At 51.3% G+C, this 13,716-nt stretch overlaps 1 protein-coding gene across 3 annotated transcripts in view; it reads left to right on the forward strand.

Annotated features, from left to right (window-relative positions):
- Window positions 1-9,426, forward strand: part of RAD18 (RAD18 E3 ubiquitin protein ligase) — a 75,399-nt gene extending 65,973 nt beyond the window's left edge. For 2 of the 3 annotated variants that reach the window (XM_007522261.3, XM_060180783.1), the window contains 2 exons: window positions 4,075-4,137; window positions 8,965-9,426. In XM_007522261.3, the coding sequence (XP_007522323.1) occupies window positions 4,075-4,137; window positions 8,965-9,067 (166 nt within the window). In that variant the 3' untranslated portion in view covers window positions 9,068-9,426. Of the gene's footprint in view, window positions 1-4,074; window positions 4,138-8,964 lie in introns of those variants that run through there. The other variant, XM_060180782.1, reaches the window with a different exon arrangement.
- Window positions 9,427-13,716: the final 4,290 nt, after the last annotated feature.

Here is a 13,716-nt window from a genome sequence, read left to right on the forward strand (position 1 = left end):
ATCTGCCAGTCACACCTCTATCAGAGCATCTGACAGCGGCAAAGTCTTGACTGGTGGGACCAAAGAAGATCCTGCAAAGGAAACGTGTGGGGCTGGCTGCCTGACAAGCTGTGTGCCGCTGGTCAGAGAATGGCCAGAGCAGAATATTACAGGAAGACCAGCAAGGCCAAAGACCAACCAACAGATGACAGTTTCCTTTATGCTTTTAAACATCTGAAGTTAAAAATAAGGGGGGGGGGTAATTGCCATGAAGAAGTAGGTGTGGGTATTCTCAACAGAACTACTAGAATCTTCTAAGCATTTGGAATTCAAGATTCCTGCTTTTTTTTTTGCTTGTCTCTTTCTCATGTCCACTTAGTATATAATGATATTCAGTGTCCCTGGACAGGGGGTGACTTCAGAGGACATGGTTCAAACGCCTATGACATTCATGAACCTCATATGCGCTCAGCTTTTAAATGGTTTACAATAATTATTTATTGGGTAGAGACAGAGATTGACAGGGGAGGGGAAGACAGAGAGGAAGAGAGGGAGAGAGACACCTGCAGTCCTGCTTCACCACTTGTGAAGCTTTCCCCCTACAGGTGGGGACTGGGGTTTGAACCTGGGTCCCTGCGCACTGTAATGTGTGCACTTAGCCAGGTGTGCCACCGCCTGGCCCCCCTTGCACCCGGCTTTAAACTTGCTCTACCAGCTGGTTTCAAGCTCAGGTTGGTGAGGAAGTTTCCTTGTGGAGAGTTAGAGTCTCCAGATGTGCAGACTTGGGCTCTGCCTCCTGGTAGAACTAGAATGAGAAATGTGTTTCCTGCAGTGGAAATTTTTTTTTTTTTTTTTTTGTCCCCAGGGTGCTGGGTCTTGGTGTCTGCACCACAAATCCACTGCTCCTAGAGGATATTTTTTTCCCCTTTTGTTGCCCTTGTTGTTTTAGCATTGTGGTTATTGTTGTTATTGATGTCATTGTTGGATAGGATAGAGACAAATGGAGAGGAGGGGAAGACAGAGAAGGGGAAAGAAAGATAGACACCTGCAGAACTGCTTCACCGCTTGTGAAGCAACCCCCCTGTAGGTGGAGAGCCGGCGGCTTGAACCAGGATCCTTACGCTGGTCCTTGCGCTTTGTGCCATGTACACTTAACCCACTGCGCTACCACCCAGCCCCCACTTTTTTTTTTTTTTTTTACCAGAGCACTACTCAGCTCTGGCTTATGGCAGTGTGGGGGATTGAACCTGGGACTTGAGAGCCTCAGGCATCAAAGCCTCTTTACATAAACATTATGCTATACCCCCACCCAGAAACTTTTTAAAAAAAAATCTCCAAGGCATATTATGACTGAAACTTCAAATAAGTAGGTTAATTGCTCTGTCCTCAAGCCAGAGATCTGAAAGTGGCGATTCCATCAAGACTAGTCAGTAGGCTGTTAGCAGCCCTGAGAAGACTGCACACTGAATCTCAGGAATACGGCTTCTTTGTGGAGCATGTGGCTGAGCACAGCACTTTAGCCAGGAAGGGACAGTTCTGCCTGGTACTTTCAGGGCACTGGCCTCAATGCCCAGTGTCTCTGGGGCCTTCAACTGCCTCTCAGAGTCGGTGGACGGATCTGGTGAACACTCGGCTGAGAGCCTGAGCAGAAGGGGTGGAGAACATGGGGAGCTCTGGTCCTGCTGACCCAGGACATCGAGTCCCCAGGGGGTAGCAGACAACTTTCGAGCTGTGTTTTCTGTCCGCCTCCCTTGCCATCTGCTTGCATCTCTCTGCTTGTGTCCTGAATGTACCGCAAATATTTTCCTGGAGCCAGTCAGTGATTTGACAGCCCCAGGGTAAACTGACAGCAGCTCCCAGGCAGGCGGACGAGCTCCGGTGGGTGCCCGCTCCCCTCGCTGGAACGGGAGGCCTGCTGTGCCCCCTTCCTGTTTACCAGGAGCGTGTGTGCCCAGGGACCCTGGGGCCTTGGGCGAGGAGCTGACTGGGCTGTTTCTCCAGCTGCTTCACACCTGCCAGGGCCCAGGGCTACCGGCCTCACCATGACTCAGTCTCCTCACAGCAACTCCACCTGTGGGGAGGTGGAACCTGGGTTGGGGAGACAGCGCCGTGGTTCTGCGAAAGACTCCTGCCTGAGGCTACCCAGTGTCAGGCTCACTCCAGCACCACCATCAGCCAGAGCCGATCTATCTGTACCTCTCATTCAAGTAAACAGATAAGATGGTGTTGAAGAAGTTTTCTGACCCCAGACTTTCTGATATTTGTCGTTAGAGCAGATGGCCTGTGGCTGAGTCCAAATTGTATCACCTGAACCGAGAACGGCTCGAACACCTACCTGCTCACCTGAGGCTTCTCACCAGAGAGAGAGAGAGAGAGAGAGAGATCCATATCCATTTAACCTTCTCCACCCCGGGACACTGAGGTGGTGTATTTTTCCAAACCTTCCCACACTATGTCTGCGCCATCTAAAGAATGCTTTTGTCTTTTTTTTTGGGGGGGGGGGTAAGGGGAGGTGTTGAAGGTTTACAGTGAAGTTGTTGGCACATGGGTACTTCTCTTCTCACCAAGATAGGTGTCTGCAAACCACTCTCCCCCAAGTTAGGTCTGTCACCATGTACCAGCATCTGAACGCCTTCCACCACCACCCCTGCCACCAGCCCACTACACCAGACCCAGCCCAAGTCCTGCTGTGTGTTTCCCCTTCTGCTCTTATTTCTCAACTCCTGTCCGTGCGTGACATCAGCCCATCTTCATCCTTCTCTTTCTGGCTGGTGTCACTTCACAGGATTCCTTCCAGCTCCATCCAAGCCAAGGTGAGGCAGGTGAATTCACCATTTTTAACAGCTGGGGCTCTTCCCTAAGGAACCACACACCCAGTCCAAAGAGGTCTGTGTACACCTGTGTTCACAGCAGCACTGTTTGTAATAGAGCCACACAAGAAATGCTTCTTTTTTTTTTTTTTTTTAATTGCCAGTGGACACAACCCTTAGAAAAATGTTGACTTGCTAGGGACTTATGTGGGTAAGGACGCCATGCTCAGAGCCTCAGCATTTTCCCTTTTAAGGAGGTCACGCAGGTCTGCTCTGACGTGGCCAGCCTGCTCCCGTTTAGGGCTTCTCACGGTGTCAGCACAGCTCAGATCAACTAAAGCCACTTCCCTGTGCTCACAAAGGGCCTAAAAGCCACCTGGGAACTTAACATCTCTTGTGAATCTTATTAGCTGAAAGAACTTCAAAAACACAGCTTGTGCTTTGGCCATCATAGGAAATCGGAAGTGCTCATGACTGTGAGTCTGAGCTTTATGTCGGGGGCTTGCTGGCCCAAGCTTTAGTGATTTGTTAGTATCGTTGCTGATGTCCTAGATTAAGCTTTCCACCTCATCTGTGCGGCCCAAGGCCTTCGCTGACGCACTCTGCATCATTCCTCTCCCAGAGCAAATCTCTGTCTTCACTGGGGCTTCACTGCTGTGGGTCAGCTTTTCTGGGGAGAGAGACAGAGAGAGAGAGAGAGAGACCGGAGCTTCCTGTCATGCACTGGTAGCCAGGTTCAGATGTGGGGGGGAGAGAGAGACTAAAGCTTCCTCTGGTGCACTGGCAGCCAGGTTCAGACGTGGGTCACACACATGACAAAGCCCAAGGCCAGCGTTTTCATTCACTTTATTTCAGACTCGGGGAAAGACCCCATAGCTCAGGTGCTTTCTCCTCTTGCCTTGTGGTGCACCCACGGTGTTGGGTGCACCACAAGGCAAGTCATGCCCCCCAGCACCAAAGAGTGTGCCCTACCGGGTCAGCTGTCCTGTTACTAAAGTCAGGGCGTGATGAACTGCACCCTTTAAAGCACGCAGCTTTATGAGTTTTGAGCAGAGCTGTGGAGCCGTGCCCACAGTCAGGATGATGAGGCTGTCTGCCGATCCATGAGTTTCCTTGTTGCCACTTCATAATCGCCTCCCTGCTCCCCATCAGCACACACACAAATAACCACAGTCCTGTGGGGCTGTCTCTGTCTCTGGAGGTGAGTCTCCGTTTCCTGGAACTGTAGAAATGGGACCTGCAGTGTTTTATCTTCTGGCAATGCTGACATTCATATCCTTTCTAGTTCCAGCTCAGACATCATAAGAGACCTTCTAGAAGAGGAGGAGGCCTGGGAAGCAGCGCACAAGTGAGTTGTCATGGTCACGTTGGTGACTGAGAGAGTCCCAACGCACACACGCCCAGGTGCAGCTGCCCAGTGCCCAGTGCACCCCCTTGCTTCCGTCCATTTCTGCTGGGGAACAGGGTCCCAGTGTAATAACCAGTTGCCAGTCAGAAGTTGTTTTCTGTTCAAGCTGCCGGGGAGTCGCTTCACAGGTGGTGAAGCAGGTCTGCAGGTGTCTGTCTTTCTCTCCCCCTCTCTGTCTTCCCCTCCTCTCTCCATTTCTCCTATCTGACAACGACAACACCAGTACCAGCAACAATAATAACTACAACAACAATAAAACAAGGGCAATAAAAGGAAAAATAAATAAATATTAAAAAAATTAGAAAAAAAAAGTTGTTTTCTGAAAGACAGAAGGTTCTTGTGGGTGGGCAGCTAAAGTCTGGCTGTAGGCTGTGACTCAGAGTCCTTCGAGAACTTGTCATCATTTTCCCTGTCCTGTGACGTGCTTCTGTAGAGCACAGGCACCCCGCTCCGTGGCCCTCCCCCAGCTGTTTCCGTCCGGGCAGTGACTGAGCCGGAGGGGACCTAGCGCAGACCCCTGCTGGTCCGTCTGCCCGCCTACCTCTCCCTTCCCTCATCTCCTACCTATTCACCGGCACAGCTGGCCCGTCCCATCCTCCTCTTGGGATGGCTTTCGCTGAAGTCACCCACCAATGCCAGAGTCCCCCATGCTGCCAAGCCACGGGACACGTTACAGACCTCACCTTAGCAGGGCATGCCACCGCTGTCCCCTGCACGGAGACCCCTGTGACCCCTCCTCCGTCCCTTCCCTGTGAGAACGTGCCGGGGCAGCACTGTCTATGCCAGGGCTCCTGGTCCATGTGAGGAGACCGAGGCTGGCGTCACACTGCCACCAGGTAGGAGCAGAGAACCAGCATTCTGACCTGGCGCCCCCGTCAGCGTGTGCAGCCACTGAGCTGTTCTCTCTCCAGAGAAAGAGAGGTCTGCTCTGTTGGCATTGTGCCACTGCGCCACTGAGTCCCTGGGGGTTGCTCGGGCCTGTCACGAGGGGCTTTGTCAGGCCCCAGAGATACGTGCTGGCTCCGAGCAGCTGTGTGTTAAGGACGTCTGAAATCTGGCTGCAGTCCTGACACTGAAGCATAGTTTAGCTGACTTCTGGGGCCATCTGTCTTGTGTCAGGACCCCTGTTCCAGCTGGGCAAGCTGGAGTCCACACCTCCTGAGCCAGGACCTTTCTTGAGAATAATGACTTCTGAGGGAGAGGGAGGGAGGGAGAGAGAGAGAGAGAGAGAGGGAGGGAGAATTGCTGGAGGCCTCGCACATGCTCAGTTCAACTGCTCCCCACTAGTTTGTTCATACAGAGGGGGGGGGGTAAGACACCACAGCACCGAGCTTCCCCCAGCCCCATGATAGCACACCATTTGGTGCTGGGGTTCGAGCTGGTGAGGACAATGCCTTACCTGGTGTGATATTTCTCCCTGAAAGTCTTTTTTAAAATTTAACTCCTCTTTTTGTTTATTTTTATAATTGGGAGAATTAATGACTTGATACATATATGAAATTTCTCAGTTTTCTGCAAAACACTCTTCCCCCTAGGTCCTCCTCCACCATCCTGCACCAGGACCTGATAGCCGCCCCACCCGAGTCCTTTGCTTTGTGTAGTCCACCAAGCCCAGTCCGAGTTCTGCTTGTGTTTCCCCTTCTGTTCTTATTTCTCAGCTTCTGTCTGTGTGAGATCATCTCATCTCCATCCTTCTCTTTCTGGCTGATCTCATTTTACATGGCTCCTGCACAAGCTCCATCAAGATGATAGAAATAGGGGGCCGGGTGGTAGCGCAGCTGGTTAAGCGCACATGGTGCGAAGCGCAATGACCGGTGCAAGGATCCTAGTTCGAGCCCCCGGGTCCTCACCTGTGTGTGGGAGAGTCGCTTTACAGGTGGTGAAGCAGGTCTGCAGGTGTCTATCTTTCTCTCCTCCTCTCTGTCTTCCCCTCCTCTCTCCATTTCTTTTTTTTTTTTTTTTTTCTTTTTTTCTCCTCCAGGGTTATTGCTGGGCTCGGTGCCTGCACCATGAATCCACCGCTCCTGGAGGCCATTTTCCCCCCTTTTTGTTGCCCTAGTTGTTGCAGCCTCGTAGCGGTTATTATTGCCATTGTTGACGTTGCTTTGTTGTTGGATAGAACAGAGAGAAATGGAGAGAGGAGGGGAAGACAGAGAGAGGGGGAGAGAAAGATAGACACCTGCAGACCTGCTTCACCGCCCGTGAAGCGACTCCCCTGCAGGTGGGGAGCCTGGGCTCGAACCAGGATCCTTACGCTGGTCCCTGCGCTTTGCGCCACGTGCGCTTAACCCACTGCGCCACCGCTCGACCCCCTCCTCTCTCCATTTCTCTCTGTCCTATCCAACAACAGCAATAACAAAAATAACAATAATGGCAACAACAAGGGCAACAAAAATGTGGGGGAAATGGCCTCCAGGAGCAGTGGATTCAAGGCACCAAGCCCCATGGATAACCTTGGAAGCAAAAGAAAAAGATGATAGGAACACCCTTAGCACACAGTTCCCCTTGCTTGGTGCTCACAGATGGTGCTTGTTAACTGGGGAGGGTAAGCACTCACCTAGTCCAGCCAAATCTCTGTCAAGAAGGACGCTGAGCTCCAGAGCCATGGCTGACACACAGTCAAGGTCCCAGCCGGGGTCAGAATAATCCAGACCCTGGTTGCAGCTGAGCGCAGACAGTTCCCACAGCTCCACACACACAAGCGGCAGCTCTTCAGATCCCCACTGCGAGCTCATGGGCATGTTTTTCGTGCTCCAGGTCACATATTTGAGGTGTGAGACCCAGAACATAGTATTTCAGTTCCAGCACATTCTCCTGATTCCATCTTGATGAACAGGCCCTGTGATCAACACAGCATTCCATATAAAGCGGTGTTTTCACAAACACAGAAAACTGTAGACTGGTCCTGGATACACTCACATTCTCTCTCTCTCTCTCTCTCTCTCTCTCTCTCTCTCTCTGGTTGGAACTGTAAGCAGCGTTCCCATCACACAGAAGAACACCATTTTATTTTCCTGGGTGTCAGTGTCCTTGTGAAATGTGGGGAGAGCGGGCTGGCCCAGTGTTACCGCCAGGAACCTGGGCAGAACACTTTACCTTCTGCTCACCTTGCAGGTGCAGCCCAGGGCCTCTCAGACCAGGTGTGCGTCCAGGTTCCTGGAGGACACAGCAGGGTGTTCAGGCATCCTGTTTTCTCTCCAGTCCCTGCACTGAGTTCTCCCGGGAGAACCAGAGCCCTAGGACACTGCGTCTCCTTCCTGTGACGCTTAAAGCCCATCAGGACCCTCCAGCCCCTTGTTCCCTGCAGGCTACACCCTCCCCACCCACCACTCCCATTTCAGCTGGCACAGCCTTGCTACTAAGCCGCTGTCATTCCTCCCAGTGCCTGTCAGAAGCCTCCACCCTCCCCTGGGCCTAGAATCATCTCTCAGGTGTTGGGCACAGTGTCCAGGGGTCTGTGTAGACGCTAGCCACTGGTTACATGTGACTTCCGTGGTTCCAAGAGCCTGTTCTGGTCAAGGACTGACTCTTAACTCTGTCTCTTAGTGCCTTTAAAAAAAAAAAATCATGGATTCGTGCCTGGGAGAAAGCGTGATTGTACAGCTTGCTGTAGACAGTCCTGGGAGGGTCCCCGAGGGAAACTGAGGCCCTGCCTTCCCTCTTCCCCCTCCCCAGAAGTGGATTATTTTAAACTACATCTTCTGGGTTCCGGGCAGTGGTGCACCTGGTTAAGAGCATGTGTTACCATGCAAAAAGACCCGGGTTCAAGCCCCCAACTTCTACCTGCAGGAGGAAGCTTCACAAGCCCAGGAGCACTGACAGACAGAGACAGAGAGACGGATCATAGCACCAGAGCCTCCCCCAGTATCACGTCACCTATGTGGTGCCCAGGCTTGAACTTGGGCCGCTTGCATGGCAAGGCAGGCGTCTTCCCCAGGGAGCGTCTCTGAGGCCCTTTACCCCAACCACTCACTCATGTATGAGACGAGAGCCTGACTCGGCTCCGGGGCACGTGCTGCCGGGGATCGAACCCGTGACTCCTTCATCATGCTTGCAAGCCCTGTGTGTCTGCTGAGCAGCCCCTCCCCAGCTGCTGTGGGGCTGCTTTGTCTTTGGAAGTTAGAGTTTTCTGTTTTAGTTGCTTTACGACTTGAGCTCTCTGGACAGGATCAAGAAAAGGGTTTGTGAGGCTCTCTGGACGTGTGTTGTTAGGAGGGTGGTGGTGTTTGGGGTGGGCCCAGTGGCTCCTCTGTGTTCTGAGCAGAGGCTTTCATCCCCAGATAGCAGCCCATGGCTGGCTCCGCCCACCCTCGGCCCAGTGCTCAGTCTGTCTGCTCAGGCCCAGAGTGAGAACAGCTTGCTGGTCCCCACTCACAGAGTTTGGCAGTGAAGGTTGGGGATGGGCTGTCTTCTCTGGGGGTTCCCATAAAGACTGACACTTCCTGGGGTTACAGACAGAGGTCGTTAGTCCTTCCTTCCTTCCTTCCTTCCTTCCTTCCTTCCTTCCTTCCTCTCTCCCTTCTTCCCTCTATATCTTCCTTTCGTCTCCCTCTCTTTCTCTCTCCACCCCCCTTTCCCTCTCTCCCTCTTTTTCTTTCTTTCTCTTCCAGAACCCTGCTCAGCTCTGGCTGATGGTGGTGCTGGGGATTGAACCTGGGGCCTTGAAGCCTCAGGCATGTAGTCTGCTTGTAGAACCACTGTGCTGTCTGTCTCCCCTGCCCTGGGTCAGTCTTTCCCAACGTGCCGTTTGCTCTTTCCTGCTTTCAGAAACAATCTGCATGATGCGGACAGCAGCCCAAGACAGACTCGCCGCACGAGGTCAGCCAGAAGCCCAGAGCTTGAGCCGAGGAATAAGCGCTACAGGAACTAGCACCTCTGTCACCACCCGAATGTCATATTTATCCTGGTCCAGCTAAAGATGCCAAGTAAATAGTGTGTCTAACCCGATTCCCTTCTGGGGAGAGAAAACAAGCTGCAAAACATGTCGCCTTGGTCACTGCCTCCAGTCTCTGCGGTTCTCCGGAGTCGTCCTGTCCTGCCCTGTCCTGTTCCATCCCCCAGCCCAGCAGCTCTGCAGAGGAGACACATTTCTGGCCAGGGAGCTTCTGTCTCTGTCTCTGTCTCTGAGATTCAGCTTGTTCTGAAGCCACTAAGCTCTCCCTTGCAGGAACCAATGTAGAGAGAAAGACCTTGAAACTTTGGGTGATGGCACTTAAACTCCTTACTCTGCTGGTCTTTTTTTTTTTTTTCTCTTTTCCACTGGGTATTTCTTAACCCGTAGAGTTACAGCTGGGGAACAAAAAAGAATGAAATAAATGGCCTTTGTAAATGAGAAAGATGGTATCGGTTGAAGATGAAGGCCTTGCTTACAGCGTTCCAGGCAGGGGGTGATAAGAGCCAGTCTCTACAGAGATCTCTCCAGCTTTCCAAGATTCCAATGCCCCTCCAAGCCAAACACATCAGCTGGGAGCAAGGGGCAGCCAGTGACAGCATGTGACAGGGGCAGTATGACACCTCGTGGGTGGGGACTGGGGAACCAGTGTGGTGTGGCATTCTGAGATGGTGGCATTTTTTTTTTAATCTTTATTTAATTTGAATAGAGAAGAGAGAAACTGTGAGGGGAGGGGGAAATAGTGCGGGAGAGAGACAGAGAGACACCTGCAGCCCTGCTTCACCACTCGTGAAGCTTTCCCCCTGCAGGTGGGGACCAGGGGCTCGAACCCAGATCCTTGCGCGCTGTAATGTGTGCACTTAACCAGGTGCGCCACTGCCAGGCCCCAGGACAGCAGCATTTTCACACTCAAATAGCCACCTGACCTCTTTCCGAGTTCCGTCCTGAGCCCCGAAGGGCCGTGCAATGATTTCTCAGTGGTCCCATCTGCTGGGACCCCGGGTGACGCCCTCAGCACCCACAAGTCCGGGCAAGGTAAGTCAGCTCCATTGGGGGCTGCCGCCCACATCATGGAGCTGCCTGGAGTTACACTCAAGGAAACCGTTTCACTAGCAGCTGCGTGTGGGCTACTCAGAGTTAACCTGCAAGCAGCCATCACTTTTGGCAGCAAAAGATTTCAGAGGGGTAGTAGACAGTATAATGGTTATGCAGAGAGACTCGTGCCTGAGGCTCTGAAATCCCAGGTTCAGTCTCCCTGACCACCATAAGCCAGAGCTGAGCAGTGCTCTGGTAAAACACAACCAAACAGAAAAGATTTCTAAGGGAGCAGCCGTGGGGAGGGAACCAGAAGAGGGAAGCCAGGGAGTAGAGTCTTTGATCAGATGCTGAGGGTGGCCGTGGCTGTGCTCAGCCCCAGGGACACACAGGAGACCCAAGCCTACCCAGCCCACCCTCAACTAAAAACATGGCTGTGTGCTAAGAGGCTGGGCCCTGGTAGAACTTCTAGACCAGGAGGGCTTGAGGGTTGGCCGTTCAGACTTCAGGATGGGTGCCTGGGCCTGAGGAAGTCTTTATTATGTATATTTGCCTCCAGGGTTATCGAGGGGCTCGGTGCCTGCACTACAAATCCACTGCTCCTGGAGACTATTTTTTCCCTTTTGTTGCCCTTGTTGTTTATTGTTATTGTTGTTTTCTTTATTGTTATTGCTGTCATTGGATAGGACAGAAAGAAAATGAGAGATGAGAGGGAGAGAAAGATAGACACCTACAGATCTGCTTCACCGTTTGTGATGCGGCCCCCCCTGGCAGGTGGGGCCGAGAGTTCAAACCGGGATCCTTATGCTGGTCCTTGCGCTTCACGCCATGTGTGCTTAACCTGCTGTGCTACCACCTGGCTCCCTTATTTATATATTTTTAAGGAAGTTCTAGACTTTTTGAAAGATATTTGTTATTTATTTTATTGGAGGAGACAGAAATTGAGAGAAAAGAGAGGAGGAGGGAGAGAAAGACAAGCAGCCCTGGCCACTGTTTGAGAAGCTTCCTCCCTGTAAGTCGGAACAGAGGGCTTGAGCCGGGTCCTTGCCCTGGTAATGTACCTTCAACCCAGTGCGCCTTGGCCCAGCCCCCTCTGTAGAAGCGTTTCATATAGGGAGTTTGCTTTGGCCCATAGACTCTATTGGGAGCAGGAAAGCCCATCCAAGATGGCCATGCTCGCCACCATACCCAGTCCTTGTCTCCTTTGTCCCCTTCCCAGGAACCCATTATCCCAAATGCAAAACACTAACCACTGTGCCTGCAAGTGGGTGCCACTGTCTGCTGACTCCATTGCCGCCAGGAAAACTGGAGAAGCCAGGATGTCCCGTCATTTATCACCTGCTCACTGAACACACACCCGCCTCTCTGTTCTTGTCCCCACAGGTGTGTGACATGTTCTCTCTGCCTTGAGGATGGCGCCTTAGGCGCCTTGTGTGAGTTTGCACAACCCCCTGCTCTCCTCAGACTCTTGAGTTACTTCGCCAGTAACTCTAGAGCTCCCACACCCCCCTACCAGCTGCTGGTTTTTATTTCACAGATCTATTAAAATTTATTTTTAAAATATTTTTATGTATGGGGCCAAATGGTGGCACACCTGGTTAAGTGCTCATATTACAGTGCACAAGGAGCTGGGTTCAAGTCCCTGGTCCCCACCTGCAGGGAGAAAGCTTTACAAGTGTTGAAGCAGATCTGCAGGTCTCTCTCTCTGTCTCCCCCTCCCTGCTCAATTTCTTTCTGTCTTCTATCTAATAATAAAAATGAATAAAAGATAAAATAAAAATTTTATCTGTTACTGGAGACAGAAATTGAGAGGGGAGGGAAGTGCTAGAGAGGAAAAGAAACAGAGACACCTGCAGCCCTGCTTCACCGCTCGTGAAGCTTTCTCCCTACAGGTGGGGACCGAGGGCTTGAACCCAGGTCTTTGAGCACTATGATGTGTGCACTCAGCCAGGTGCACCACCATCCAGCCCCCAGATGTATTAAAAATGGACCAATCTGGTGAAAGGAGCATCGGGACATGAAAAGCTCCCTCATGACCCATCTACAGAAACCTAGCTTTGAAGGGCAAGGAGTCTGCCTGTTCCCAGTCCCAGATTTTCAGTGAACCAGAGAGATTTGCGCAACTTCTTCAGGTCGGACTTCTGGCTTGGAACTGTTGCACTGTCCACCCTCAGTACCACAAACAAACACTGGTGGTCTAGAGAGAGGACACTCGGATATTAAAGTCTAGCTGCGCATGTCCCGGGGGATTGGAGATAATGACCACACAGAGGGATATTAGTGCTCTCCTGTGAGGGTTTCACAGCCAGTGCAGAAGCATTTTTTATTTTATTTATTTATTTTTTTTTTATTGCCACCAGGGTTCTCACCAGGACTCGGTGCCTGCATGACAAATCCATCATTCCCGGCGACCTTTTTTCCCCTATTTTTTTGATTAGGACAGAATTTGAGAGGGGGGAGGGAGAGAGACAGACACCTGTAGCCCTGCTTCACTGCCCTTGAAGCTTCCTTTCTGCAGGTGGGGAGCAGGGGTTCGAACCCAGGTCCTTGCGTACTGTAATGTGTGCACTTAACCAGGTGCGCCACTGCCCGGACCCTGGTTTATTTATAAATAAACAAATGAAATATTTTAAAAAGCATCATGTGAACTCTTCTGTGCAGCAGTTGGTTTTGAGTAGCCGCCTCCGTGCTTCGCGGCCAGTGCGCACCGCAGAAAGCACTGTTCTATTTGTTGTCAGATTTTATTTTATTTTATTTTATTATTGTACACTGCTGGGCTCTGGGATATGGTAGTTGAGAGGATTGAACCTGGGACCTCAGAGCCTCAGGCATGAGTCTGTTTACAGAGCCATTACGCTGTCTCCCTGCCCTGCCCTGCCCTGCCCCGCCCCAGAATGCACTTGTCAATAGCCTCAAGTTTACTGTTTAGCCTCCAGGGTTATCACTGGGCCTTGGTGCCAACACTACTTGGTGCCACTGCTCCTTGTGGCCTTTCCCCCCATTTTATTGAACAGGACAGAGAGAAATTGAGAGAGATGGGGAGAGAAAGACTAGACGCCTGCAGACCTGCTTCACTGCTTGTGAAGTGACCCCCCCCCCCCCCGACCCTGCAGGTGGGGAGCCGGGGCTTGAACCGGGATCCTTGTGTGGGTGCTTGCCTTCATACTATGTACGCTGAACTGGGTGCGCCACCACCCGGCCCCTTCAAATTCACTGTTAAAATGGAGCTCTGACGGAGAAGCATTTCTGGAACCATGAATTCTGCATAGAGCAGTTTCAACACATGATACCGGTTTACCTAAGCACTGGGGAATATTAATGCATGTACAAACTATTGAACTTACTGTTGAATGTAAAACATTAATTCCCCAATAATTAAAAATAAATAAATAAATAAATCTTAAAAAAATAATAAAAAAATAAAAGCTTCCATTGAGCCTGTGTCAGGGTGACATAATGCTGTAACTTTAGTGCCTTGTCATGGTCTTAGAGAAAGGAAGGGTCACAAGATGTAACTTTGCTTACATCTGTTTCCAGGCCAGTTTGGGTCACTGCTAATTTCTATCTAGAAGTGGAAATTAGATAAATAATTT

The sequence above is a fragment of the Erinaceus europaeus genome, chromosome 21, assembly GCF_950295315.1.
Source record: "Erinaceus europaeus chromosome 21, mEriEur2.1, whole genome shotgun sequence".
In the NCBI taxonomy this organism is placed as follows: domain Eukaryota; kingdom Metazoa; phylum Chordata; class Mammalia; order Eulipotyphla; family Erinaceidae; genus Erinaceus; species Erinaceus europaeus.